Source organism: Stenella coeruleoalba (assembly GCF_951394435.1).
Source record: "Stenella coeruleoalba genome assembly, chromosome: 12".
Taxonomy (NCBI): Eukaryota; Metazoa; Chordata; class Mammalia; order Artiodactyla; family Delphinidae; genus Stenella; species Stenella coeruleoalba.
This window is the reverse complement of record NC_137158.1, coordinates 59,050,990-59,068,088: the sequence shown is the minus strand read 5'-3', so window position 1 is coordinate 59,068,088 and position 17,099 is coordinate 59,050,990. Positions and strand designations below refer to the sequence as shown.

Below are 17,099 nucleotides of genomic sequence, written 5' to 3'. Positions count from 1 at the left end.
AATACAAGCAAGTAATTTATTGATCTCTTGTCCATCCTTATAATCATCCTATTTAATTAAGCCCCCAATTATAAAAGCTGTGATGATTTGAAATTCATATTTGGTTTGTTTCAAGTAAATTTTAATGTGTAGCCTGTGTCTTGATTATTTTATTGTAGTATTGACTTGAATGTTTTAAAAGAAGAAAGGTGGTCTTTATGAAAAATACGATTTTTCATTAATAATCTACCACTGATGAAGAAGAAAGTTTTAAGTAATTGTTTTTTGAATACTGAGTGAGAAGATGGTGTGTTGCTTTCAGTCTTCTTTGGTGTGTATACCATAGTGAACAGAGAAGTAACCTATATTGTGTTTTCAAACTTGCCGGGGTTAGTTTATATTACCTTGGGCAAGTATAGTCACTTAGAAGTTGATTTGAAGTGGCTTTGAGTTCTTCAGATCTCTTTTCCATGTCTGCACAAAGCAACTTTTGAATGGGTAACATTGGAAGTAAACATGAAAAAGAAATGAAATCATCCTGTGGATTTATAATGTTTTCAAAATTTTAACTTTGAAAAATTTAAAGATGTGCAACATGAATTTATAAAGAACTGGCTAGATGAGGTAACTGCCAGTGTCTCAGGATTTCCTGCACTGACAGCCCCCAAACCCAGCAGAGAGGAGGGCTCAGGCACCCTGGGGGCCCTGTCTTATGCTACAAGGACAGATGCTTCTGGTAGCACGTGCCATTAGATCCTCTTCATTCCTTTGTTAAAAAATTTGTGAATATTATATTCCACAAAGGATTTGATTAAAAATTAGTTTAGAATAACAGGAATCACAGCAAACAAGGTATCTATCAGTAACTGAAAAGTTGTCAGGATAGGTTATGATTATGCTACCAAGACACCCAGGAGTGGCTACTTACATCAGAAGTAGGAGAGCTGAGAATCTCAGAAAGTCTGTGTTCCATTCTGCCTAGATAATGTGATACGAAAGAAAAGTTCTTTTAAATTCCAAGGGAAATTCTGCCTGCTTTTGGTAAACGACTGGCCTTTTCACTAATGCGTTCAGGGTTTGTCAGCGACCGGGTTCAAAAGTAATAATGCTATTTGAGTTGCATAGGATCCGTTTGCAACCAGTTGAAAATGAATAATTAAATCAGCCTATTACCTATAAGTTGTATGTGATAAAAGTAGTCCAGTTTTCCTGTTTTATAAATGGATCATTTAATTCAGTTTCTAATGACACTGTGTTAATACAGTCCTTCTGAGTAAACATTTTCACTAACAACGCACTTCTTCTCTCCTCTTTCTCTCTCTTGCTTTCGGTTCTCCTTTGAATGTATCCGCTGTGTAATTTCACGTTCAACCATGGGTTTGCTTTGAGAATAGCTTATTTCCACGTGCCCACCTTCACCACTCATCCGCTGTGCTTCATCTCTTTCCCCACACGTATTGCCAGCCCCTGAAATGGACTTGCTTTCAGACATTTGGGAGGGAGACCCCTTTGGGGAGGCCGATCAGATCACACTAGACAGCTTAGAGCTCCCTTCCCCAGGCGAAACATCAGAGCGGGGGGCTTGTGATTCTGGCTTGGATCCTCTTGAAGCCCCTCCTGAGACTGACTGTCCTCCCGCCCACGAGAAGCCTCTAAAAGAGGCTGAGCACAAGGGTTCAGAGTTTGGGCGCTTCTTCAGTTTCTGCAGACGCTTTCCACCTCGCTTCCCCTCACTGCTCGATGATGGTGGGTACCTTGCCTTCCCCAGCCTCCCCAAGGCCTGGGTCTCCTTCCTCCCCACCGACATCCAGCACCGTGTTCCCATCACCTCCCCTTTGTTCCTTCCCTCCCTCATCCTCATTTTTGGAGTCCTCCTCTCTGCGTCTCAGTCAGTGCCTTTTTCTCTCACCTTTTCCCTTCCTCTGGCTCTATCCCTCTACTATCTGGAGGCAAAAGCTGCTTCCTTGACTGTTTCTTATGACTGTGACTTGAATGACAAAACGGAGGAAGAGGAAGCAGTTGCTGGCTCTCCTACATGAGCTTTAAATCTGTGCGGTCAACCACACTCCACTTCATCTTATACCCTTCGTAATGTAGAGTGTAAACATGTGCATAAATTCCATCACTGGTTAACCTCAAATTAGTATGATCTCTACACTTTCACACACATCCTTTTAGTACATGAGAAATAAGTGTAATTAAACACTTCCCCTCCACTGATATTAATTGACTAGGTCCACACATTCTAAGTTAAGAGCAAAGTTGTAGGATTATTTTATAAATACCTGAACCGTACTAGGCCATAAAAACAAGGAGAGGGGGACCTAAGTTGCCCTTAATAATCTGTTTTGGGTCTGTCCATTTTGCAGATAAATGTTAATGCTGGTTCCTTTAGGATGGAAACTTTATTTTGATATAGAACTTAGGATGCACTGGACATAACTGTAATCGATATGTATTAGTAGAATTCCTTAATGTTATTATTTCTCTGTTAGAAAGCCAAGCTTGTTCTTGCATTTTTGAGGATGCATCTGTGACCTTTACTCCTGACATGCATAGGTCTAATCTCAGAAACTCCTTGTCTCCCTATTATTGTAGCATTTGGAGCCCAGATGAAGTTCAGATAGTTTGTTTTCTTTTTTTAACTCAAAATCATATATTATATAAGAGTCACCGTCATGTATTCTGTAAGGAAGATACTATTCTGTTATCTTTTCTTTAACAAATATGTATGAAAAATGAACCATAGTATTTTGAAAATTTGGACTCTGTAGCACTAAGGTTGGACTGGACCTCTTAGTGTTCTTTTATTTAAAGTTAGGTGTCTGGTTTGATCCGAGGATTTTTGCCCCAATATAGGGCTACCTCTGCAGTACTAAGCAGTGCTTACATGTGTAGTACCATTTGATTTGTTTTGCTAAATGTGGTCTGGGGACTTAGTGTCCCATATCCTGTGGTTGCTATTAATACGTAAAATAAGTCACAAAATTTAGAGCAAATCTAAAGGAAAATGTGAAGATAATTAGGCATAGTGGGAGAATCCATGATTCCTGAAGGTTACCTGAAGAATGCCAGATCGACATTTTCGAGAATTAAGTGCTGACCAAGGAATTGGAAGATGATTCCTAGCAAATTGTTGAGTGGCTGTGTCTAATTTTTCCCTGCTGATCAAAAGATACTCTGAGTTCCCTGCTTACCTCTCAAAAATGCTTGAATAGTTTAAGAAAAATAAAAGCACTTTTGAACTCTCGGATTTGACACTGTCTATTACAGTAAAGGAGAAAAAGAATATGTATAATCCTGCTATAAATGAACATGTAAAGGTTAAACTCTTTTCCTTTGGTATCCGAACCAATATTTTTCTTTTATGCTATTCCTTCCATGAGTCAGTAGTCATCAGTATTTATGTTAGTTTTAAATGTACAGATTAATTCTTTGGGTCATTAGATAACTGTCCAACTATGAAAAAGTATTCTTGCTTAAAGAATTTTATGAAAGAAAAGTGGCTATAAAATATAAGAGTGTTTTTAACTACCCACCATTTTATATGAAAGTAGCAAAATAAACCAGTTTCCTCCCAAGGAAAGAAATCTGTGTTAAAAAACTAAATAATAGGGTGAACATTTGTCCCTGATAGAAAGTGAAAGCCAAAATTTACATCATGACACTTTGCCCTCACCACTAGTTGAGTTAGATGTTTCAAGTTAGAACAGATTGAATTATGCCATCTTTACACTCTCATGTTTTCATTCCTGAGTCAAAACATATTAAAAAGCAGCGCATAATCTAGGGACTGAGAAAGAGTGAAGCTTCCATTCTCCATTCCACCTTTGCAAAAGACCATTTCCATCATTTGTGCAACACTGTAGGTGAAGAAAGACCAAAGTGGCTTAATAGTCTGCATCTTCTGAGGGCCAGACAGTAAAGGTTGGTAATGCTGGTTCACCATTTAAGTTCAATACAGCTTCTTTGCACTGATGGTAGCATTTCCACTAATACTCCCCTTCTCTCCGGCTGCTTGCTGGGTGACTTCCAGGCGAAGACGGAAGAGGAGGAAACACAACTGGAGGAGGTGGATATTTCCCCCCCAAAGTTACATACCTGGTAGCTGCTGCCTGCCATTATCATTTGTGCGGGGGGTGGAGCACTTTTAGGGTTTATTTGTGAGTTTTGCTCGCTGTGGCTTTAGGTTCTTAAGATTTTTATTCCTCTTTTATTTTAATGTCTTAGACTATCCAACTCTGAGTCATTTCTGGTGCTTGCTGATTGATACACTTATGTTTATTTGCCTTTTCCCCCCCTGTGTGTGATTTAATTTCACAGAAAAATTCCTTGAGAGTAGAAGGGGATAATATTTATGTCAGACATAGCAATTTAATGTTGGAGGTTTGTATAATTTAAGAAAACAACTCTGTCCTAATGGCTGCCAGGCTGCTGTGAACGGGGGGTCACGCACAGGCTGGCTGGCACCTTCAAGCACAGTGCACGAAATGCATGGGGGAAGTTCACCTTGGGAGTGCATGTTACCAGTCCAGCTTTGTTCTTCTAAAGTGGCTTAGGTAGGAATATATCTACTATAAGTTCTCAAAGTGACAACTGGGAAAAAAAAAAAAATTCTGTGTAATCAAATGAATAAACTTTTTATTCATTAATCTTGAAGTTCTGCAAGTAAACCTATTTTCTCCTAATGGGTTATCTCCAGGGTTTAGAGTCTGAAGTAACATGATCCCATCCTTAATGCACGTTCACCAGAACAAATATTCGTCGATCTGGCATTAAGTCATTTGGCCCTGTGTCCACAATTTTTTTTTTTTTTGGTGGTGCGAGAGAGTGCCAAAATCCATGCAATTAGGAATATGGTCCACTTAAAATCTTCCATTTGGGAGTATGCTAATTAATGGGTTTGTTTTGATTAAAAAGAAAGAATAAATGAAAGAAAGTAAGAAAGAAAAGAGGAGGAAAAAAACCCTAGCCACCCAATTAGGAATGTAAAATGTATTGTATTCCCCGTGTCACACGAGAACGGTTTTTTGTTTCTTTTTCCCCCTTCTTTTTGGGTAGTACATGGCAGTGTGTATTCAGTGGAGAACTGCAATCCTCAGTAATTTGACTAATCTGTTCGGTTGCTTTCAGCAGCTTTGATAACTGTTGGAAATGTATTTTTGCATAACTTACTAAAATGCTCTGAAGTGTAATACGTAACATTGCTTTGAACAAGTGCAAGAAATGTGCCGATCTCAAGCCACAGTCATGTTTCCATGCCATGCAAAGATTTTTAGATTTTCATGAGATTTTGCAAATGGCGATAGCAGCTCATAGATGAGCTACTATGCTTGTGCATGCATATGGAATATCTCATTTAATCAGATGCATGACCTGTTTCTCTGGGAGTAGTGGGATTGAAAGCTATAATCCACAGGTGGCCCCATGATTTTTGAAATATAAGAAAACATTTAAAATTCAGTTAAAACTGTTTTCTGAATACTGCCTTTTATTTCCACAAATATCATTTCTCAGGGCCAATCTAAAAAATCCCACAAGTGACATTTGTCAGGGCCTATTTCAGTGAAAATTGACCTGGTAGTTTTCCTCGCATCTTTTTGTAAGGACTGTTTGGTATGTGGGTGGCTTTTGTGCTTGGCAAGTACGTGAAACCAATATGACGTTCATTTATTTTAGAGAAAAGCCAAACAGAAGCAGCCTCTGGAAGCTGTTCCGTTTATTCCATAAGGATTAAAAACCATTGCTGAATTTCCTGAAAAAAGCCAACCGTTGGTCCCCCTATCCCCCTTTTTTGGGATGATTCTGAACTGGATTCCTGTCAGGTCAAATGGGCTCTGAGTCCACCTTTCTCTATTTTTACTTGCTTCATTATATTACAGAGTGCAACTCTAGTAGTAACCCTAATCAGAAAGGTAAATTTGCAGGAACAAAGTCACGGGCTGCATTTCAAATCCAACTATTAGAAAGAAGGGTTATTGGCCATGTTGCGTATTAGTTCCATAGCCTCCTTCTACTGATTTCTTAAACAATTCTAAACAGAGAAGAAGTCAGAACCCTTTAAGACAGGAATCATAAAAAAAAAATGCACATTGGTTTTATTTTCAAATTTGGACAAACTCATATTCCTAGGTGATGATATGGCTTTTGAGACTTGGCATTTTTCTTGCTTTACTATGTTTTTTTAATCATAAGTTTACTTTGTCTTATTTTTTGGTTTCATTTTTTATTTTTATCCTATTGGGTTTTTTTTTGTTTTTTGTGTTTTTTTCCTTTTGGATTTTTTCCCCCTTTATTACGTTACATATTGCTAGGACCTGGATAAGGCCCAGGAAGAAATACTGAAACACCAGGCTAGCATTAGTGAACTCAAGCGCAATTTTATGGAATCCACACCCGAACCACGCCCTAATGAATGGGAAAAACGACGTATCACACCTCTGTCCCTACAGACACAAGGGGTATGTCACTAGCTATTTGTTGGCTGTATGTCTCAATCCAGCTGTTCGGTAAAACTTAGGTTGCTAATCTATTATATTGATTCTCAAGACGTTACAAAATGTTCCCTTTTTAAAAAAAAATGTAACTGCTAATAATTTTTAAAATACTAAATATTTATTAATAATGTGTAATACTTATTGACGTAGTTCTTGGGTAAGTTGTATGCGTTTCGAAATACCTTTAGAATAGTTTCACTATTTTACTCAAGTAAATTGGTAGTGATGAATTATTACATAGGGCGACCTAGAAACTGATGTATATTGTATTTAGTAAGTTAATTATTGACTTCTGAAATAAGAGAGTTTGTTTAATAATTAAAGAATTAGTGATTAAAGGGATGTAGGAATGTAGACCATATTTAGAATGGTTTAAGGTAATTACTGTGAAGATAAAGAGCTAAATTTAGCTTTAAAGACTGATGAGCCCTGTTGAAAACTTGTAAAATGTTAATTATACAACTTAATACTGAAACTTCTTAGTAATGAAATGTAGATTAGTACTTTAAGAACATTTTCATCCATAACATCTCTCCAAACTCATTCTTTTTCTTTCCATGGTTTATTTCTCTCCGCCACCACTATAAGCATTGCCTTTAGAATATGTTCTCCAAATATTTCTTCATTCTCATCTATATCTGTTCTTTTTGATGCTCCAACATCTCTCCTGTTGTCAACCAAGAACTTCATGGGCTCGTTTATTTTACCTGAGGGAGATAGTGATCATACTCTATTTAATACGCAGTTTTAAAAAGTGTGTTCAGGTGTTACCCTACAATTTCCTCTTTCCTCTTTTCCTTTCACCCCTCTCTTCTTAAATTCATTATCTAGTCTGACTTGAATGTTACCAAATTGTAGGCGTTTGATTTATATATTCTTAGGCTATTTTTATTCACCTTTTCTTAAAAAGCAAAGCTGTTGGTTACTTTAAATTTCTAAGTTTGTGACAGTGAAAGGAAAACAGCTCTTTAAAGCAGATGAGCAAAAGTGATTGCTAAAAACTGAAAAAGCTTTTGACAATATTAAGATTTAAAACACCATAGCAGGGTCTTCTGAAGTTGTATACAACTTTAATTCTTATTTTCAGCTTTTCTGAAGATACTAATGTCCATATTTCAGAATCAACTCTAGAGCGTTGTGTTTTCTGGGGAAACAGTGTCTGATGACGTGCTGGGATTGTGTCCTCTCTTTATGTGCCGCTTCATCTGGTTTGTTCCGCTAACCCACACAGTCGTTTTATGTCTGTGTTGCTATAGATGTAATTGTACTTGTCTTATTTGTTGATCATGTCTACTGTTTAAAACAATAGAGCAAAGGAGACCATCTTTTCAAGGATATTTTATCCATGACGGAGAAGCATCAGATGGCGGCCGCATGGACAGTTGAAGAGAAAGCCCAGGAGGCAGACAAGGTGTTCACCTTGCATCCTTGGATCTACTCTTGCTTTTTCCCCTCTTCCTTTATTTCTGTCCACAGCCATAAGATACTCCTTTTTCCTTGTGTATCAACCTAAATTTTTTAAAATAAACTTTTGAGTGCTTAAAAAGTAAAATAGAAACATAGGATCATTAGATGAGAAGCACCATATTGCAAAAGTACTTTCTTTGAAAATCCACAATTTGAAATGCAGACATCTCAACCGATGTAGGTGATAAATGGCCCCTTATTTTGATGGATGTGGCTGGCAGTTGGGAAACCATGATTTCACACGAAAATGCACTGTTTGTACAACGCACACCGTGGTGGTGTTAGAGTAAAGAATTACGTGTGATTTAGGTTACCGTTCTAATTGCATTTGGAAACCTTTTGAATTTTTATTTTTTAAGATTTTCAACGGGCTAAAAGATTTTGGTGTATGCAGGCAGCCCCTCGGATCTCTCTGTGCTCCTGCGTATATGAAATATCTGGCATCACTAGGGAAGTTAGCTTTCCGTTGCTTTTACATTGTTATTCTATTTCTAGTGATTTTGCTTAGCCAGCTGGTCAGCTTATTGTTTGTTGGGACTAGAATGCTTAGAGTCTAGTGGAGGAGATAGCAGACGTGCAAATTAGTAACTAGAAAATTTGGAGCGCTAAGTAGTATTAAGGAGATGAAATACTTGTCGAGTTAGAAGGTGATTGGGAAGGCTTGGGAAGAGATAGCATTTGAGTTGAGGCCTTAGTGATGAGAAGGAGGTGGACGTGTGAAGTTTTTTCCATGTGTAAGGAAGAGCAGATGCAGCCCCAAGACAGGAATTGATTTAAAGGACTGAAAGACCAAATGACAAGGTCTGAGAAAAGTCAAAGAGGTCAGACTCCAGATCTTGGCAGGATCTTCAAGAACGTATTAACAATTTGGAGTTAATTATAGGAGTGATGGGAAACTATTGGAGAGCTTTAAGCTGAGTAGTGCTATAATCCCACGTGTATGACAGAGACCCCTCTGGTGCTGGTTGAGGAATGGATTATAGGGGATGGGAACGAGAGCACAGATTGGAATAAGGAGGAAGTGTTTCCCTTCCACCAAGTCTGATTTTGTTAGTTGGTAGAGAGTATTACTCATCAGAACATACAGTGGGATGGTGGGGGAGGCAGATTAAGTGGAAGATGAAGCCTTGTACTAAGAGAATCTGAGATCTGGTTGAGATGAAATATTTCTGGAACACTGCAAATGAGAAACATAACGTCATAAAGCTAAACCAAGTGACATCTTTATATACTTTAAAGGTTAGCTTGAAATCCAAAGCCAATCAGACTTTGCGTGTAAAATGATGACTTTAATATCATATGCTTTGAAATATTACATAGTTTTGAAAATCTGTCCTCCTAGAAGCGAGTCAGATGACATCATTTGATCAATTTAAAGTGATGTCCTTGCAGTAGGAAACTTTGGGATTTTGGTGACAGTGTTTAAAATGATCATTTTTTCTGGATGTCATCGTTTAGGGGAGTGTACAATATAAACCATGTACAATGAAAACCATCCATTCGTTATTGTAGAAGTTAACGTTAAAATGATGTTATGTGAAATTTAAATCTGGAATTTATCCACTGTTAAGCTCCTAAACAGTTTATCTACGCTTGAAGTTACTGCTTTTTTCTTATTCTTTTCCTCTCCAGCACATGCAGGAAAATACGTACGTACGTACTTAACACACATATGGACTGTTGTAACTGCAGTCATCCATTCACCCAACAAACATTTTTTGACCACTTACACTGTATCCGCCCTGCGCCAAATAACACCTCATTGCTATTAGTTGAAAGTTAAGTCTGCTGGAGTGTTTTGACTTTTAACAGAATATCTTTTAAATTTCTGTCTTTGTTACATCTTCATTTTGCTACTTGATTTTTCAGGGTGTCCTGATTATCTTTAAATTGCAGTCCTTAAAAAAATGTAAAATAAAAAATTATGCATAAGAGTATAATTTGACCAAGTTTTCCAAATGTCTGTAATATGTGTTTTATAGATTAAAAAAAACAGTAATAGTTTCTTGTTTAGAAATCAATACATGAAACTTTCAAAATGGTTTCAGTACATTATGAATAATTTTGAGAGTAGAGCAGAAAATTGGAAACCAAATCATTTAGTCTTTAATAGGCAAATAACTATTGTATATCCTCTTATGTATTGTGAGAATTATGACACACTTGAACTTGTATAAAATATGAGTTTATATTTTATATAGAAACTCCTGAGTCTAGTAGAGATTACATACACTGGACTTTTAAGGTAATTTTGGAGATATTTTATTGAATAATTAGATGCATGGCACTTATTTCAACTCTCCAGTGATCTCTGACCGGCTAGGACACCATCTCCACCCACCCGACCCTAGGGATGATGTAATTATTGGAGATTGTAATTAAGGTGAAATTGTCCAGAAGCTGGTTTTCTCTCCTGAGTACTGTGCTTACGCACCTCGCCTTCCTCATCTGGTCATACCTTCCCTTCACCCCAGTTAGTGCACTGTCCCAAGGGGCATCCCAGAATGCCATTCATTTATTCATTCATTTATCTATCTTTAAGATCTCTGAGCAGTGGGTTTTATTAGGAAGTAATTCTGGCACACATCTGACGTGAGGGGGAGCTTCATGGTGACTCTTAACCATTGGCATTCTAGGTACCTGGGATAGTCCCCAGCTTACCTGTTGTGCCCTCAGGCAGATTAAGGACTGTCATTTAAGGGCCAGAAATATGAAGATTAAATTCGCCTTAATAGCCTTTCAGGGATAGATGATTTTCACATTGCTCAGAGTTTCCCCCTCTGAGTTTGTCTTCCTGTTTTAGAGTTTTTTTTTTCTTTACCTGTTTCTTGTTGAAAAAAAAAAAAAAGATACTGTTTCTTCATTCCATGGCATATTTAGCATGTCTGAGGGAATTTCAGTGGGTTACCGTCAAAGTGCTTTCCATACAGACAGAGTGGTATGGGGCAGGGGAGAGGTCGTAGGAGCTGAAATGGTTAGTGAAGGCCATACACAAAACGTGGAATATTAAGTGGACCTCAGAGAGATGACAAGATTGGTAAGGCCCAGAGTGCCTGGGGAAGGGCATTGGAGGCAAGGGGTTAGGGACACCGAAGCTCTAACACAGAAATAAGTGTAGCAAGTGCAGGGGCCACCGAAGAGGCTGTTCTATGCAGAAAGGCCTGCGCCAAGAAGCTCCCTTGAGAATATACAGAGCAGCGTTTGACGGATGAGTGGGTTGGTCGTGCTCAGCTTGTGATAAAGTTTCAGTGAGACACTAAAGAGTTTTAGCTTGTTTCTGTAGGTTAGAGCTATCAACGATTCTCAAGCAGGGTGGAAAGCTGTCATTCAGGCCAGTGGCCACAGACGCCTGCTGCAGAATCTTTCAGAATCCTTGCCTTTCTTTCAATTTATGCTGCTCTGTGATTCTTTCTTGCGTAACCTTTCCTTTCAATAGGTCACTGCTGTCTGTTCTGACTTATTGTTAACTCTTTGCTCTTCCTTTTCTGACCTCTCTAGAGCCTAGAAGAGGAGATAACATCAATTTTGTTTAGTGAAAAGGGCTTTTCTGATAGAGTGAAAGCCTCCTTCACCTCAGCCACCACTTGGACAGCAGAGGGCACTGTTGTGAACTCCAGTGCGCCTTCTGAAAAGCTTTCTTCCTCGCCCTTCTCACAGTTGCCTGAGGTGCATTTTACTTTGTTTCCCCTGTTTTTAAAAGCCACGTATAAGAGTGATTTTTATTTTTTGAGTATTAAGGAACCCCTTCCTCCAGTTCTTTCACTGGTGCAATTAACTCTTCCTTGGAGAAACATTCAAGAAATAATGACAGAATTTGGACTCGAGGAAAAGATACTGATTGGATGTTTCTCTTGCTTCCTTTCCCTCCACCCCAATCTGCCTAAATTCAGAGAATCATTTAAACCACTAAGGCCCAGAGTCTGAGTTGTTATGTGGAGGGAAACCTTCAACCAAGTAGAAGCTAATTATTTTTTGCAGAAAAGTTTTCAAAGCCTAAATGTCTTTTAAACATCTTCTGATGGTTTATTATTTTAAAAATCCTGCTTATATGGAAAAATTTGAAGTGCTTGCCATACTCAATGAAATAATTATTTTCATTTTTTTGGAATGACCCCTAAGGGATTCCCTGAACTTGGGCAGAACCCATCTGGCCATTTGAGGTTAAGTAATAAAAATAAAGATAATGAAATGTCTCCTTTAGAAATGTTCTGATCACTGGATATCTTTATTTATAAAGAAGTTTATAAGTAGGTACAGTTAAATGTTACCCATTTACCAAAATAGATTTAGAGATTTTCAGTTTAACATCTGAAACCTCTGGGTTTTCAGTAAACTTGGAAGGATGGCTCTCTTGGTCTGTCAGTAACGTGATTTACATGGTATTAATTTTGAGCAATGAAAACATGCCCTTACCATGCCTTTAAGAATAACAGGGCAGATCATGGGGCTTCCCTGGTGGCACAATGGTTGAGAGTCCGCCTGCCGATGCAGGGGACACAGGTTCGTGCCCCGGTCCGGGAAGATCTCACATGTCGCGGAGCAGCTGGGCCCGTGAGCCATGGCCGCTAAGCCTGCGCGTCTGGAGCCTGTGCTCCGCAGTGGGAGAGGCCACAGCAGTGAGAGGCCCGCATACCACAAAAAAAAAAAAAAAAAAAAAAGAATAACAGGGCAGATCAAACACAGTGTGTGAGTATATGTTGATAGGTGCCCTTTCAGGACCTTTTGCTCATGGTTGTCCATGTTGCTGGAGCACATAAACATGAGGTTGTGTTATCCGTTATAGGAAACAGCTCCAGCCCAGTTAGTGTCTTGGCAACTTCACAGCAAGGCCTGTTTCTGCCCAGAGGGTTCAGGGGTGCAGTGCTCTTCATTCAGCATCGAGATACTTTCTTGAATAAGTAGGGCTACTATCTCTAGCTGAATTTTTAAAGTTAGAGCACAAGGCATTAGTGCTACCCGAATGTCAAAAAGTTGGCTAGGCTTTATGTAAAGTAGCCTTTTAAAAAAAATAAGGAAAATTTTAATCTTTAAAAACAGACTCCTTTGTGAGAAAGTTTCTACCCTGATTATCAATACTATAGCACAGGAAGTTATTTACTGATGTATTTCGTCTTCAGGCATTAATTGAACACTTAGGTCCTGTACTTAACCGGAGTAAGTCTAGTCCCCCCAAAATAGGTGCCTGCAGAGGCTAGCAATGTGCATCTCAAATGATAAACTGGGTCCATTTCAGTTTTCAAATGGAGGAGCTAAATTCTAAGAGAACACACTTGGAGCCATAACTGACATCCATCCTAATGTTATAATATCCCTTTTGCTAATCTGTCGCACAGTTTGGGATGTTAATAACCATTTCTGAAATGACAACCTTTTTATGTTAATAACTGTCTGAGACAATTATAATTTTGCCAATTAAAGCTGATTTTTAAACAAGCCAGCAAAAAACAAAGGCATCCTCGTATTAATACTATATTCATTTAGGAATTAGGGGTTCAGGCCAGGATTTTTTTTTGGTCTGATTAAAATCAAACTGTCGAATAGATTTTAAAAGTCTTAACATTTAAACTTTAAAATAATGAGTAAGCTCTGGTATAATTCCATTTTTTCCCCCTACCTTTTCAACAAGAAGGAGCTTATAGATATAAGTATAATAAAACCATTTCGTCTCTTTGGGACGATGCTAGCAGTTTTTGTGTTTTTGTTTCCTTCCCTAAGCTTCTTGCATTTGTCTGGATTGTCCTTCATGTGACCTCGGGCAAAGGTTTTTGTAGCTGTTGATTCTTGCTGTTCTGTCTTTGCGGTGTCGGATGTTTGTTTTGGTGGGTGTCGAGGTAAACCTTTATTGATTCTGTGTCCTCGGTTGCTTTTTGTTCCGCAGAAATGCGCTCCTGAGTCGGAAGGGCCTTGCGCCGGAGCCAGTGATGCTGTTAAGGTTCTCCCCTTTTCCATGTTAACACCATTGCCCGACGTGTCCAATCCCGCTCACGTTTTCACCCGCTTCCCTTTCAGTCCACCATCATCATCATCATCTTTGCTTTCCTCCATGACATGAACCTGCCATCGGTTAATTTTGCTTGCCGTCGTTTTGATTTATTCATCTATTTTTGTTTCCCCCTCATCCATTTTTGTTTCTGTGCAGAGTTCACTTGAGACTCTGAATATAGTGGAGGAGAAGAAGCAGGCAGAGGTTGGGAAAGACGAAAGAGTAACCCCGGCAGAGATGAACGGTAAAGAGCCGTCCCCTGGGCATGGTCCTGGGGAGATGCGGAAGGTGGAGCCGGGGACGCAGAAAGACCCCACCCCTCTGTCTTCTGAGAGCAGCAGCGAGAGCGAGGAGGAGGCGGAGGACGTGGGGGAGTACCGGCCCCACCGCCGAGCGCCTGAGGGCGCCATCAGGGAGGAGCAGGGAGAGTATGAAGAAGAGGTGGACGAGGCACCCGGCCCAGCAGCCAAGGTAGTAGAGAGGCAGGACCCGGTGCCAGCAGCCAGCGCGGTCACGCAAGCAGGTGCCAGTGTCGGCACAGTAGAAACAGTGACCCAGGAAAAGGGAGCGGGCCCCCAGATCCCTGCCGAGAAGAGTGTAAACGAAGGCGCTGTTAAGCAAGACGTGAGCGAAGAAGCGGAGGACGAGCAACAGAAAGTTAACGGAGACGTGGCTCCCGTTGACATTGATGTTTTGCCACAGATTATCTGTTGTTCAGAGGTAAATGGGAGACCCAAGCGGGAGCTCAACGCTAGAGCTGTTTCTCAGGCGGAGCCACACCTGCCTCTCTTCTTCTCCTGTCCTCCCAGGTCTCCTTCAGCTTTTCCGACAGGATTCTGATTTTGATCTCTCACGGGAGGAAGGGGGAAGGCCCTGCTCTGTCGATTTTCTGCCCTCTCGGGTCACGGTTTCTGGCGTCTTTACCACAACTGGATCACCCGATAAACTTTCCGACAGCAGCCGTGTCATTTTTTCCCTTCTCATTTCACGTTGAAGTTTTTCTTTGCATGTTTTTGGATGTTTTTGATGGTTTATCTTCAGTTGCACTGTCTCCTCATACTCAATGCCTTTTTGTGCATTAGAAAATTGTGTATGTATTGTTGAAAAACGGGCAGCGTGTGTGTGTTGCTGGTGTCACGACTGGCTTTGACTTTCTGGCTCACTCTCTCTCCAGTTTAAGATTTTCAGAATGGCAGCGGGCTCCGATTACCACGATGCTCTGAATTCAGCATCTAGCCTGATGAAAACATTACTTCTTGAATACCCCTGGCATTTCAGGTTTCAGATGCCAGGGATTGTACGGTCTGGTCAGGAGACGTAGCTTTCCTCCTGGGCAGCGAGAAGCTAACAGGATACCCTTCTCTTCTCGTTCTGTCCTCTCATCAATTCTGGATTATTTGCAAGTTTGATCATGTGTTTTGTGAGTCGTCTCCATTGGGTATGGGTCTTTTCCTTTTTCTCTTCAAGAAAGAGAACTTTCCATACTCCTCTTAGCTTAAGTCTTGGTCACTAGGTGCAGTGTCTCTGATTTGGGAGTCAAAGTTATGCTGAGGGAGGATTTACTTCCATGTGAGTGTTCCTTGATTAAAATTCAGTGCCGACAGTAGAGGGATTATCCATATTTGCTCTCTTTCATGGGGTAGAAAATCTTGAAGTGACTTTGTCTTGAAATAATTAACTGGATTTATGTTACTTTTAAACTTCCGATTTCACTTCAGAGAAGACATTTTGAAAGTCTTTGAATGCCTTGAACTATTATTTTCTGCATTTAATATACAGGTTATTCCTCTTTAAATAATTACACTTGGGAATTTTCTCTCAAGGAAAGCACTGTAGTGCTTTGGTAGTAGTATAGTCTGATGGTGTATTAAAGATACACGCTCAGCAGACTGCAGTGTTAACAGGCATTGTTAACAGGCAATGTTAACAGGCAATGTTAACAGGCATCTCCTTGAATGTTTTGAATGGTTCAGAGCATTAATGCAACAATGGTGGAGTGACTCTACAGGTATATAACGTTTTAACTTACGTAATACAGAAGAAACACTGCAAGATTTAGACAGGTATAACTGAAAACAATCCTGCTTGAAGGTATTCTTTCTGAAAATGGGATCTCCTTGTCAGTAGGGCAGAAAAGGCTTTTGGGAAAAGAGGAAATCTTAGCCTGCTGACCAAGTGTGCCAATTAAAGGCACACACGCAAACCTTACAGCCTTCACACAAACTATATGCTTCTTTAAACTGTAATAAAAATTGAGGCAGGTCACTTCTCATCGCTCATTCTGTTTTGTTTTGTTTTCAATTTTATCATTACTTGCTTAAAGCTAAAGTTTCCATATCACTGTACGCCAGGCTTGACACGTAAGTAATTTGGGACCATCATAATCTGAAGCCCGCCACGATTTAGGGAGCCATTATGCTAGCTTATTCTTCATATATATCTATACACATATATATGATTTGAGGGAAAGTGTTTTTCTTTTGTTCTAGATGATTTCCTTTTATTCTTTTCTTTTGTTCATGAGTGTGTGTTTGGATATATTTCTTACAGTTATTTTTGAAGCCTCCATTAAGCACTTTTATTTTATTACCTCTAGAATTTATGTTTCCCTTCCTTTTCACTTCAGCCACCAGTGGTAAAAACAGAGATGGTAACAATTTCTGATGCCTCACAAAGGACAGAAATCTCCACCAAGGAAGTCCCTATTGTCCAAACTGAGACCAAAACCATCACATATGAGTCTCCACAGGTACAAAGTCTCTAGACTTGGACTGTTTGAGTTCTTTTTTACTTAGTCTTTCTGTTTTTGTTCTGTCTTCTCCTAGTTTATGTTTCTGACTTTGACGTAGCTTTTTATATCTCCATTTTATAACTACTTCAGCAACGTAACTTGCTACAATAAAATTGGTGACCCATTGATTATGGGGGGAAGCATACACGTGATTTTTTAGGACAGGCAGTACCAATGTTGTTCTTATTATTCTTTTGAGCCATCTCTGGCTTGATGTATCCAGGAGTGTTTATGTACACTTGGGAAACAGATCATCTTACAAAGTTTGTTGGATCTGATTTAATTTATGGATTCGTAGGATTTAATTTAGGCTTTTATCCCCTCCTCCAACTCCACAAAGACAGAGCCATTCAACTCACTCTTGTTTACAGGTACACACATA

At 39.4% G+C, this 17,099-nt stretch overlaps 1 protein-coding gene across 21 annotated transcripts in view; it reads left to right on the top strand.

The window, feature by feature from the left end:
* EPB41L2 (erythrocyte membrane protein band 4.1 like 2) overlaps positions 1-17,099 on the top strand; it is a 215,324-nt gene that overhangs the window by 172,829 nt on the left and 25,396 nt on the right. For 15 of the 21 annotated variants that reach the window (XM_079938894.1, XM_079938884.1, XM_079938888.1 and 12 more), the window contains 5 exons: positions 4,016-4,051; positions 4,303-4,365; positions 6,294-6,440; positions 14,083-14,646; positions 16,553-16,675. The exons of 1 other annotated variant lie outside the window; for it this stretch is intronic. In XM_079938894.1, the coding sequence (XP_079795020.1) occupies positions 4,016-4,051; positions 4,303-4,365; positions 6,294-6,440; positions 14,083-14,646; positions 16,553-16,675 (933 nt within the window). Of the gene's footprint in view, positions 1-4,015; positions 4,052-4,302; positions 4,366-6,293; positions 6,441-7,785; positions 7,888-11,441; positions 11,610-13,821; positions 13,876-14,082; positions 14,647-16,552; positions 16,676-17,099 lie in introns of all 21 variants that reach the window. 5 more of the 21 variants (XM_079938896.1, XM_079938890.1, XM_079938891.1 and 2 more) reach the window with 5 other exon arrangements.